The sequence below is a fragment of the Cebidichthys violaceus genome, unplaced genomic scaffold (assembly GCF_023349555.1).
Source record: "Cebidichthys violaceus isolate CVI_PGR_0920_01 unplaced genomic scaffold, fCebVio1.0.p SCAF_23, whole genome shotgun sequence".
Classification (NCBI taxonomy): domain Eukaryota; kingdom Metazoa; phylum Chordata; class Actinopteri; order Perciformes; family Stichaeidae; genus Cebidichthys; species Cebidichthys violaceus.
Genome location: NW_027176406.1, coordinates 6,226,808 through 6,239,910, shown reverse-complemented (window position 1 = coordinate 6,239,910; position 13,103 = coordinate 6,226,808). Strand labels below are relative to the sequence as shown.

Sequence of the window (13,103 nt, the reverse complement as noted above, 5' to 3'; positions counted from 1 at the left end):
AAATCAGAGGGGAATGAAGCTGAGCCTGTCTGAGGGCCCCCATGCTGGCAGCCTGTGTCTTTAAGGAGCCATGTAAAGAGGGCGTGTTCAAACACACTACCCAGGCAGGAGGCATTGTAGTGAGTTATTGCACTCACGAGCAGCAGCACCGCTTCTGTGGATGCGCTGACAGCATAAGTAACATTTCTGTTAAAAAAAAAAAGAGAGAGACACATCTGTCTGTCTAGCCGTTTGGATTTCCTGAGAGTTTGATCTCATCGCTTCACGTCTCCGTTGGTTTGATGAATGCTGCCCCCATTGTCAACCTGCTGGGGGCCTTAAAGTGAAGCAGCACCCGGCTTTATGAATGGGGATGCTCGGTAAGTGCGTGCGCTTCAATGTTTGTACTTGCACTTAAGCTTCACCACACAAAATGCACCTTTTGTATTTGTTATTACAGCTCAAATATGTATTTAACAGATCTGCTTCATTTAGCGGTTCAGTAGAGCGCACGGCGCACAAGGCAGCTGACGCGTTTGTGGTCAGCTACTTATTGTTCTCGTGCCAGTGACCCACCCAGAATCACAGCCTTAATGTGAGTGAGTGACTGCACCGATAAATGCAAGAGTGCTGTCAAATGGACACTGGTTTAGTCGCTGGAACGTTTATTTGTGGTGTCGCGAGAATTGAGCTGATATTTCTGCAGCTATACTCAGTAATAATTAAAACCTTCATAAGCTTTGGATGCTTTGTAGCAAAAAATGATAACTCATTTGTACCCCTCACCTTTCACCAAACGAAACCTCTCACAGGCCTCATATGAGGACATATGTTCAGCTTCAAAATGATCAAAATTAGGTCAATAATGTGTTAAAGCCAGAAGATCACACATTACACACGTTCTGCCCCGTCCTACAGTGCAGGCCTGTCCTGTTTGTCCAGTTCATTGCCTTGTATCCATGAGCCTGTCTGTCTACTTGGCAGAGCTGTTCAGTTTCAGTTCAGTCTCGATGGCATCTGATGAGCTCATTATCTGGCATAATAAAGTGATAAGGCCTCGGGTCAGTAGGCCATCACAGCATCACCGCCATACTGATAAGAACTCCTCAGCAATTGTTTGAGGAGATAATGTTATCAGATGTCTCTGCTTGTGAGGCAAACTGGCTGGCTTTCTTTGTTTTCAGAGGTTTAAAAGTGACATTTGACCCGTCTCATCCAAAACACGCCGAGGGCTTTGTGAGATGTCAACTTGTTCTGCCCAGACGCTGTGATGGATTTGGGTTGACGACACAGCAAACAAGCAATCATCGCCAAGTTTTGTGTGCCACAGCCTGAGCCTGTTTACTTTTTTCCCCCAGAAGTGCCTCTGAAATGCTTTTCAAGACAGGCGACACACTCGACCAGCCTGCACAGGTTCTGCTCCCTCTACTTCCCTCTGTTTCTGAAATTACAAAGCACCTAATTGCCTACAGGGGACATGTGTTTAGTGCCTGAAGGTGAAAGTTATCTTTCCTCCGTGTGGTGTTGGACACTGTGCCAACCGCTCTGTTATTGGACACGGCGTAGATGGCATTTGCTGGCGCACAGCCCAGGAAACACAACCTGCTCAGAATGTAGTTTACAGCACCTCAAGATCCTTCTGCGGTGGCGCTGAAGTGCAACTTTAGAGTGTTATTTGTGGCTAGTGAGTGTATGGTCCTGCACCCATGTTTGAACATGTCTGCTGTTTGTGCGCTCGTTTTGTGGCAATGTGTGTGTCCTGTTCAGCCCCTTCACATTCCAGGAAATACCAATATAAACTGTTATTTTTCTTTTCCTGGAATGCCTCTTTGGATGGTGCTAGTAAACTGCTGCATTATTATAGAGGACTTGACAGTACTTTTGAAGGATGTGTAGCATAAGTAACATGTTGGGTTGTTGTCACTTCTCTTAAGACCACAGGCCTGAAAATGTTATAAATACTGGCTCAGTGGGAAATGTACTAGTATGTGAAAGTGTTCATTCTCTCAGTACACAATTTATGGTTTGATAGTTTGACTTGTAACATAAAGCTAAATAAAGACATAAAGTTCTTTAGTATGTTGCACCCTACCTTTTTTTTATTTTTTTTTATATATAACCTTGTTGTCCCAACATCAAGTTCTAAGGGCGTCTCATATTTCACTGTGTGAATGGTGTGTTTGTTCCTGTGTCTTTTGTTTGGTGGCATTGTTTTCTGGTCTGATCCAGCATGCTTTGCACTGTGTACTGGTAGTCTGGGGTTGGTACTATGAGCCGGAGGAAATGTTGATTTATTTGTCATCCAGTTTCCTTGTCGTAATATTGTTGTTGATATCAGCGTAGCAGTAGACAATGCCACTGCACAAATGTTTTGATTGCTGACAAGAAGACTGGTATTAGTTGACAATAAATAAAAAAATTCTGCCTGAACCCTTTTTTGGGTACTTGATTTGTATTAATACAAAAATTGGATGTTAGATTTTGGGAGAAAACGCTTATTATCCACTTAAAATTGAGACTGTTGTCATGCACAAGTAGAGTAGTGTCTTGTATCTTCTAAAGAATACAATCTTTGACAGAAACAGCCCCTTCACTGTTAAATAACGACTTTTTTGGCTTCCCTCAGCTTGTGCAATGTCTTGTTGCTCTGACCCCTTGTAATTATGGCACACTCGCACTTTAAAGCAATAATTTCCCTGCATTCTTTCCATTGACTAGCGCAGGTTTCCACTCAAGTTTTTCAAAATGCATCCTCACTCCTCTGCAGCTCTTAAGAGACACCTGGCCGGTCTGTGACAGTCTGCCCTGGGTGACGATCGGGACACTTGGGCCTTAGGCCAGAGCTGTCATCAGCTGTGACTCAGCTATCCGCTGTGGTGAAGATCTGCTTGTGTTCAGCCACTAAAATGAATGTCGTTGAACCAGCGGCGCTCCATGTACTGATACATGTTGCATGATGTTGTTGAACGCGCAGTGCCAGCACGGGTCCACAGCTCTGTAGGTTATTAAAACTATTGTTTGATGGAGATATGAGCTGTGTTTGTTTGGTTAGCCCATCAGTAATACAGAATGATGGAAGACATGGAGGCCTTGTTTGTATTATGAGTGTTCAGGAAGGGCAGACTGGGTTGATTTCCGGAGAGATGGGAGGGTTTACTGCCTCATTTTCTCCCTGCCCTTCCTGTGGACGTACCCCATAACACGCTAACAGAATTCTCATTGAAACACTTCCATCAGAGTTGTGCCCGTTTGATCCGTGCTTTTAGTTGCTGCTTTGAGGTTACTTGTGTCGGTCACTTAGCTCAGCGGTAATTTGTAAGATTCATGCGCAGTTAAAGAGGCCACAGACGTCTTCTTCGGAGACAGGAGCAGTTATTAATGACCCGGAGCTGGTCGTTGACTTTGCAGGTCCAGTTGGCAGGAATGAGAAAGCTGGGAATGTCTTTAGGAATGTACCATTACCAAATACATTCAAAGTAATGTTAAGTGGTTATTTCTGGCGTGCTCTTGTGTTGATAACGCCAATGTCAACCTCTTTTCTGCTCATTCTCTCATTATGGTGAGATACTCAAAATGCCGGAGTGGTGCTAATGTCGGTCCATTTGTATTTGGATGCCATGCCTGGTACACGGATGACGTTGATGTTGAGGAATGCTGGCTGCCAATTCAGTCGCATGTTTGTAACTTTTATTCTATTCAGAGACAATGGCACAGAGCTGGAATAGACAATACTGTTTGTGTATGAAAAAGGCATTGTAGATCTGTGACAATGATGTGTAGCAGTCTTGTTTAACCCACAGAACACTTTTCATTCTTGGATGCGTTGAAGTGGAGTACGGCATTCTTGTCTGCCATCCGCTGTTTGTGTCTGTTATAAAAGCTGTCAGTTTCACCAAAGTGGAGGACGGGGAGAAGGAGATGGAGCGTCTTGTCTGGAGGCTGTGTCGGCTGTAAACGTAAAAGAGACGAGTCATCTCCGCTCGTGTATCAAAGGTCAGCTGGTACGCGTCGAGGTGACTCGCTGCAGGCCTACTATGAACCCTGTCATTGGTTGTCGGGGTTCTTTTGAACGTCCTCTGCTCTGGTTTTCCACTGGACAAAAAACTCAAAACATCCATGAACATCTGGCCTTTGCCTTCAGTGGGAATGGTTACAATTGGCCTTCATTCCTGGGCCGAATGACTCTGCAGTAGTCCCAGGTATTAATCGCCTCCAGGTTGGCAGTGATGGAAACATGACACCCGCGTGAACTTGTTAATTCTTGCCCCTTTTGCAGTGTTAAAGCCACCAGACTCCAGTCAGACAACAGCCATTTTACCTCGCTGATCATGCAAACACAATTCATTCAATCTCGATTGTCTCTGTTAATCTTTCCCGCGTTCCAACAATCACCAGCTCTGGTTTGATAGAGAGACTGAATAAGTAACAGATGTAAAAAAAACAAATATTCACTGTTTAGTAATTAACTGCTTCAGGTGCTGGGCGTCGTGTCCGTGAAGTGAAACTTGACCAGGGGAAAAAAACAGAAACACCAGTGCTACAGCACTACATACTCGCAATGGGAAATTAGTCTATCGCCTAATTATAGCGTGATTTTCTGTTTTTACAAACTACACGTATACACGCTATACTTGATGGGGAAAAAGGTATAATTTCTATAGTTGGCCTATTGATAATGCAGCTACACACTAAAGATTAACCGTCTGTAGTTGTATAATCATGTACCAGTAAACTGAATGTTATTTTTAAACACTGCTGTAAGTTTGTTCTTCCTGCTCAATCTTCTTCCCTCAAATATTCCACTCGCTGATCAAAGGATAGCTACAGATTTAGTACTCATTGATATGAATGCCAATTCAAAAACTCTGCAGGCACTTTTTTTTTTTTAGCAGGGAAGCTCTAAAAATCTGTTGTGCTTTGATCCTTACCGAGCAGAATGTCCTGCTGGGTGAGGTGTGACATTAGCATAACAGACCGCCTCACACCAGCTTGCCAGGTATGAGTGCGGACGGCAAAAACACAGATATGCAAGTTTTTTTTGCTGTCTGTGCTTGAGAAATACACACAGGCAGGCTGTTTTTTATCTTCTCCTTCCTGTCCTCAGAGGCATTATTCATCTTTTTTGGAGGAACTGTATTAGTATTGAGTTGTTTCAGTTTAAGGTGTTCTCATGATTAAGGAGGATTTTCTCATTTTGGCTTTCCTGATTTAATTCAATTTCAATGTAGCAACTTGTAATTATATTCATTATTGACGATATAAGTGATTTTCTTAATTAATGAAAAACACATTCCAAAGCCAAAAGACACGCCTCCAACTGTCTTGTTATGTCCAATCAACACAAGAAAACCCCCAAATATTCTGTTTAAAAACTCTCCACATCGGACAAACTCACAGTTGTCATTTTTGTGTGACAAATGAGGATTAATTTATAATCAAAAAGTGTCTGTCAGTTGTTTCAGCTTCACAAAACAGCAAAGCAAACATGCAGGCCAACGTGGGTGTGAACATGGTTTGTTACGGCATCCCCATCCTTTTCAGCATTTCACACTAACAGATTTTGGATTTGCCTTGCTCTTTAGACCACAGAGGGTTTACAATTTGATCCAAATGAGCCCTTGGCTTTCTTGTGGTATTGGAAGTGCGGTGTAGTGAGTGGCATAGGAAATGGGTGGTATGGCAGGAGGGCACAACTTGATCTGAATCAAAACACCACAAGCAAACGGCATGCCGCTTAGCCTGAGTGCAATAAAATGGACCATTTACTGCTAAATCTGTCTCTTATGCAAGTAGGAGGGCTTTATTTTTGCAATTTTTCATTGGAGCAGTGTGTTTTCACCCGTTGCTCAGAGGGCAGCATCAGCTTGTATCTGTTGTTCCCTGTCTGTATGATTGAGAGATAATGTGATTTCCACTGTTTGTCCTTGGGCTGCTCCTTCCTAAATGAGACATTCAGCCGCGCTAACTGAGTTGCATGGCAGATACCTATCTTTGAGAGGCCATTTGTCTGCTTAATTACTGGAACGTGTGTGTGTGTGTGTGTGTGTGTGTGTGTGTGTGTGTGTGTGTGTGTGTGTGTGTGTGTGTGTGTGTGTGTGTGTGTGTGTGTGTGTGTGTGTGTGTGTGTGTGTGTGTGTGTGTGTGTGTTAGCCCTATTCATGAACAATACCTCTTGCTTGTGTTGCTCTTTTAAACATCTGGCCATGAATGAGAGTTTTTTTCACCAACAAATGGGGTGTGTGCAAATAGTTTGATCGTCAGAGTGATTTTACAGGCAGAGCATTTTTGAGATGTCAGTAGGACGGAGAAAACCAGCAACTTTTTCACACATATTTGGTTGCATGTGGCCTCCCAACCCCCAATGTCTTTTCACCCCGAGGTCATGTGGTTGTCCATCCAGGTCAGTGACTTCAAATGCGGCAGACAGAAAGCCTCCACCACTGCAGCAGCCACGCTCTTGCAGACAGTAATGTACACACTGGACTGATAAAGCACAAATAAGATCATACAAGACGCCATACAAGAATACCTAATAGGAAATGGTCCATTAGTCATGTGTTGAGTGTGTGTCTGTGAGTGATCTCTTGTGTATCAAGTGTGGACTGGCCTAGTGTGAGAGATATGATGAGAAGTGAAAACTCACATGTGACACAACATTTTTCAGGTTTTCTGTCACACACATAAATTCAGATTTCTCTTTTCTTTTTTTTTTCGTGTTAGCTGAGCTGTACAACCTCAATTGCTGCATGTTGATGATATGGGTGATTTTTGAGTCATAGCATAAGCTCTTTCTTCACTTCCTGTGATGTAGCGTCTCTTTACACTGCTTAGAAATGGCAGTAGCATTTCCCTTAAGATCCAGAATTCTCCTGGGTGAATATACTCAGGTTCCAGACTCCTCTTTTATTGCCCCTTTTCAGTAAAAGAACAAATTCCTAAGTTATTTCTGTGCTCTTCCCTCAGAAGAAGTGGGTGTTTATTTTCTTCCCACAAAGTAGTGGCTATAACCGTATGATATTTAAGCAGCTTTAGAACCCTCCTTAGACCCAGGCTAGGTATTTATATTGATAATTGAGTTATGTGATCTATAAACAGAGCTAACTTTACATTTCCCATGACATAAATCCATTTGGGGGGGGAAATGGGTTGGAATATCATTTGCCCAAACAGATGTGAAAAGATGAGAGAAGTGAAGCAGCATTGATGACGGTTTGGAAACGTTCCCAGTGTGCTCAAGTTTATCACATTTTTATCTGTGTATGCATTCACTGTTGCGTTTCACTCTGCAGTTGAGAAATACCACATCGAGGCTGGTCAGTCATCTTCAAAACCAAACGTCATTCAATGGGCTCAAGGTGTGTGTGTGTGTGTGTGTGTGTGTGTGTGTGTGTGTGTGTGTGTGTGTGTGTGTGTGTGTGTGTGTGTGTGTGTGTGTGTGTGTGTGTGTGTGTGTGTGTGTGTGTGTGTGTGTGTGTGTGTGTGTGTGTGTGTAAACAAACGGTTTCCGATTTCTCTGTCAAAATGAAAAGATGCAGATGCGCCTCGTTTGCTCGTCTTGTCCGTTTCTGTCCCACATTCTGTGTTTCTCATTGGTTCTCTGCTGCAGCCAGACCCCGAGTGTTGTGAAGGTCTGTTTATAAAGTCAATCCCCCCACAGTGACCCTGTAGTTCCCACGCTAACTGCTGCCTTCTCAGACCTTCTAAATTCACGTGTACACCCACATGCGCGTGCATGCACAACTTACTCAAACATACACAGAGCTATAAATACAGCAGGGCTGTGAATCAGGTTTAAGTGCTAAAGGCTTGTGCTGGATTGGGTTTAGATTCAGCTGATGAACAATCTGCCTGGTGGTCGTCTCAACGGTGCCCATGTTCCTGCAATGGGCACTGTTGAGCTTCTCAGCTTTATCCTGGCCTAAGGGGGGTGAGATGTAGAGTGGGAGGCGGGCTTTCACCGTCTCCCCTTCATCCGCTGGTTGTTTTTCTTCGCCTGATTATGCCACCCAGAAGCAACTAGTCAGAAAAAAAACTTTGGTTTTTTTGGCCGGGTGTGAATTATTTCCCTCATTATTTCCCCAAAAAACAAATCAGAACATGCAGCTTCAATAATAAACATGTTTCTGTGAAAAGAAGAGTGTCCTTGTTTGTGTGTTTTGGCACAAAAGCACAAAAAGTTCGTGGAAAGTTTTCACATCGTGTTCAAGCCTCAGTCAAAAATTCTGCATTCGTGTTCCTCTCGATATAGATACCTCTATTTCCTTGCCTACAGCACCGGAACATTTGTATATATTTTTATACATCCCCATTTTTACCATGAAAATATACACTACACGGATGGAGTGAATGATTGAAAACATAGCAGACATTACATTAAAAGGGCGTATTGTATCAGCTCTTGGTTGACACAGAAGGAGGCCATGTGTTCGATGCTTGTGTGAGCCTGAAGCCTTCAACAGCCCCTGACAGGAAATGCTTTTGCTTGCTTGCAGGAGGGTGTTTCTATGGAAACAAAAGCAGGTGAGGGCATTAACAGGAAGAAGAGAAGAGGCTCAGCTGGAGGGGGCGGGGAGGAGACAGAAGAATGAGGTCAATGTGCTAAAAAAATCTCCCAACGGCACTTTTACCAAAAGCAACTCTAACGTAAATTTATTTTGAAGCCGTGCCGGTAAGAAATCCAAAACCAAGGTTATGCAGCTGACTTTTTAATGATCTTCCCGTGTTAGCATGGGCAAACAAACAAAGAGGCACTAAGTGCACGTCAGAGAGGTACACAATGCAGACGGCAAGCTTAGAGCTTTCTGCAGGCCTGCTTACGTGTGACCATAGAGACTTTCCACCCACAAGTCAGAGGTGCATGTGTTTTCTGATGTCTGTCTGCAGAAACTGCTTGCGTTTTCATTTTTGCAGACCACCATGACGGTGTTCGTTTTTATGTGTCTTTTATATGCTGGAGTGTATCGCCTAATGAGACACCCTGCTCCCGTCCCCCAGTGCAGCACCTGCGGAAGCAGACTAGCTGTCAGCCTGTGGTGAGGTTTCCGCTGTTTGGGCTGCATGTTTCAATAATGCAGAAACACATTTCTCTCAACTGTCAGTCACAAACCTCTAGGGGCTTAAACACTGTTGTCTAAGAAGAAGGAGATGGCCCGGAACTTGTTTCTTTCTCTGATCATATTTTCATATACATTTGTCAAAAAATTCTTAGGTGACTGTTGAACAGCAAACTCTTTATTATTGCTGTTCTATAATTGACTTTGTCTGCGACTAGAAGATAAGGTTTTGGTCATATACCGAATGCCGTGCAGTCAAAGTTGAGCTTCACACCAGAAAATCCCTGGCAGCCCTCAACTATCCTTCTCCAGTTCATGTTGGGCTGTGGTTGGTGTTTTGCTCTCAATTATAATGCAGTTAAAGCAGAATCCTGTGGTGTTCCAAATGTGTTTTTCCCCCCCCCAGTGCATTTCAAAGGTCATCTCACAGAGATGTTAGAAGACTGTTGCTTATCATTATGGGGCTGCATGATTGGTAGTTTCAACTCTTGTAATTAGTGGATCATTAGAATTTGTTTTTGTTTTTATTTACTTCATGGAATTAAAAAGCCAAATGTGAATATTCTGCACAGTGTAATGTGGTGTTGTGCAGTAAATTGATCAGTAAATGTTTTTTGATTGTAAATCACTTTTTTGACAGATGTGCTTATTTGTCTTTCAAATTTCAAAATTAAATTGAAGGATTATTTTATCAAAGAGTATTTACATTTTTATTTAAATTCTGTGTAACTTATTTTATTAAATTTTCATTTTTCAGGTTCCCAGGCTGACTGTGATTGAGGCCCCTCGAATCATTCCAAGGTCTTTAAGAAGGATTATATTCGAGATTTGGAAGTTCTTTGTGCAAAACACAACCGCCGCCATGCCAATCCTAAAACAGCTGGTGTCTAGCTCCTCCCAGACCAAGCGCCGCTCACGCATGGACCTGACCAGGGAGATGATCAGCGCTCCACTGGGCGACTTTCGCCACACCATGCATGTAGGCCGCAGTGGTGATGCATTCGGGGACACCTCCTTTCTCAGCACGCGCTCAGGGGAACCTCCCCCTGAGACCAATTTCTTCCCCCGCTCTCCTCGGCCCGGCCTCCTGTCTCGCACCTTCAGGAGCAGCAAACGCTCCCAGTCAGTGACCAGAGTAGACCAGCAGAGAGACAACACCCTGGTGACCCCTGGTGGGTCACCCACCTATGTGAAGAATGCCATGTCACTTCCCTTCCTCAATGGTGAGGACAGAGGGGACAGTATTGTGGCCAAGAGTTTGTCCTCGAGTCCTTTAAAGCAGCACGAGGAGGTGGATGGGAGAGGCGCAACTGCAGCCGCTCACTACCTGGAGCTGGAGGAGCGGAACTTTGGTGAGCTAACCGAGCTTCCAGAGAGCTCCCACCACTACGGCGGTGGAATGAAGCACGCTGAGTCCGTAATGTCTTTCCATGTCGACCTGGGACCCTCCATGCTGGGTGACATCCTGGGGGTGATGGAAAAGGAGGAAGATGATCTCGGCTACGAGGAGGGCAAGAGCAGCGAGGGCCGTGCCTCACCACCTCTCAGCACCCACGGCGAGGAAGAGGATAGTGTGGAGAGAAACAAAGATGAGGATGCAGAGAAGGAGATGGAGGAAGAGGAGGACTCTGCAGAACTGCAGCAGCAGGCCTCTATGCATCTAGCCAGCTCTGTAGATCTGGGGCCTGAGAATGGAAGTCCCTACACCCCAGAGTACACTCCCGAGACTCGGCCCAAACATTTACAGCATCTAGACAGCTGCTCCATGTCCAGCTCCGGCTCTGCCGCCCTGGACGAGAAACCAAACAGCCAGACCTATGCAGGAGATACAGACAGCGCCACTTTCAGTGCCCCACCAGAGGAGGAGAGCAACTTCTCCTCTTTCTTGGAAGATGAAGACGATGAGATCCGCGTATGAGTCTCTGAAATCTTCTTTAAAAAAAAAATAAAAAATAGGACAGAGCTCTGGAAGGGGTTTACTGTATGTGAAACTAGCAAGTGCTTTGACAGTGTGGATTTGCAACTGAACAGAAATATGACACTGTTGTCGGGTACTGTGGGAATGGGACTGTGAAGAAGACGGAGGACGCAGACTTTGTAGGTCTGCAAGAAAAGAGTGACTGCTCCTTTTTGGAAGAGCCCAAACTCCATCTGTCAGAGAGCCTTACCCTCCACTGTCTGTCAACCCATCTCTCCCTTTTGAACACTGAGGGAACTGACGTGGAAGAGCAGCCACTCGTTAGAAAGAAACTTTTAGGAAAAACACTTTCCATAACTGAAGCTCAATTCACGCTTTGTCTCTCTTTCCTCTCACTTGACGTGTCACATGGCTTTTCAAATTTGGTTCGCCTCCCTTCGTGTTGTGCTTTCTCTCGCTGGCCGTGGGACATCATGAGGCCTGAGCTGAACAGAAGGCCTCTATCACCACCGGATTACTGGTGGGTATCTTGTAACAATAAAGGGGGCTGTGTTTGTCACTGGAGTGTGAAGCCCTGACTTGAGCCCCTTTCATCTGAAAATGATATAGTACAGTGCCATAGATCTGTCAGTTTTCTCCCTTATGTAACTCAGGGTCCTTGTGACACTGCTCAAAGGCTGCCTTTCCCTGCTGTAAAGCTGGACCACAAAGCCCAAAACCAAAATTCTTTTCTGTTTTTCATTCACTGTGAGCGCTACACAGGCTTACCCTCAGAGTACATTTGAGAAAACCAGGGCTGTAAAACTGATGGAGATGCATTGGCCTGCATTAACTAAAAAGCATGGTGTTACTACAGGAAGCCAGAGGTGTGAAGAGTGGCCCACTGGGGGAGAGATTGTACACTATTTGTCTCTTTTCCAATGAACAGATTTTTTTTTTTTCCCCAACCTGAAGCCATAATGATGATGTTACAGATTTATGATAACTGACATGGATTGGCTATCTTCCACATACTAATGTCATTTACAGTTGAAACTGAAAAGTTTGATAACCACTTCCTTCCTTGTTTCCGTACATCCAAACAGCTGCAGTGGTGCAACTGAACTGTTTAAAAGATGTTGCTCTTCATTAGTCCAATGGGCTGCCTTTATGTATAAAGAGGTTTCCACTACTTTGTGAGGAGGGCTTTAGGTTATTTATTGTGCAAACTCAGCAGGCACAATTAAGCCAGACACTACTAGTATTTGGTGGTTAATACCTGTTGTGTTTCATTTGTATCTTTAAAAAAAAAAATCTTTGCTATGTTTATATTAAGTCTGTTTATAGAGTAGATGAAAAGGAAAGACACAGCCAGCAATAGCAAGAGAATTAAAAAGGAAGTTGCTATTTTTATGCAAGTTGCATTGTCATTGCAGCTTGACTGTATCTTTTGCATCATTAAAAGCTGCGGCCAGAAGTATTGAGGCTCAGTTGCGCTGATTGATTCCACTGCCTTAACTGAAACTGACAGATGTGCCAAATCATCAATTTCTAGCAAAAAATAATTCTACTTGTGACACTCAAATTTGGGAGAGCCTGTCAAATCTGTTCCTTTTCTGTATGGTTATCACTTCTGAATTTAAGTTTAAGGCTGAGTTTCAGCTTGTAGGTAAAAAATAAATAAAGATGTGTTCTAAAAAAAAATATTTGCATAACTGGATATTTATATTTCCAATCACTCAACCACTACATAATGTAATCAGGTAATTTCTATGATTAAAAGTTTGTGCGACTGGGAAGTTATCATTGTTGTCATTTCTGTATAATGTTGTGTATTATGCCTTACTTCTTTACGGTTACTTTTTTCTGTATTATTCAAAATAACCTATATTTTTCAATAAAAGAAATCCTGAACATCTTTACTTCTTCATATTTAATGCAGCTTGGTCTCAGAGCATCAGAGAGAGAATGTAATATAAGTGCTACTCAATCAGCAGCATTAACAAAGGAATTCCTAGACTGCCATCACTGTTTCCTGTCACTTTTCTTTGGCTCTCCCAGAAGAGGAAGGAAGGAAGCAATTGAGGCCTAGTTGGATGTGTCTCTTAAGTATTGGCTATACAAGCTGAGAATGCTGTGACGACTCATGAGTAAATGTGTGTGAGAGAGAAGAG

At 43.6% G+C, this 13,103-nt stretch overlaps 1 protein-coding gene across 1 annotated transcript; it reads left to right on the top strand.

Moving 5' to 3' along the window:
* Window positions 1-117: 117 nt before the first annotated feature.
* Window positions 118-12,847, top strand: cdc42ep4a (CDC42 effector protein (Rho GTPase binding) 4a). The gene is made up of 2 exons (XM_068718932.1): window positions 118-359; window positions 9,790-12,847. The coding sequence occupies exon 2, from the start codon at window positions 9,895-9,897 to the stop codon at window positions 10,948-10,950; it is 1,056 nt and encodes a 351-aa protein (XP_068575033.1). The 5' UTR covers window positions 118-359; window positions 9,790-9,894; the 3' UTR covers window positions 10,951-12,847.
* The last annotated feature ends 256 nt before the right edge of the window (window positions 12,848-13,103 follow it).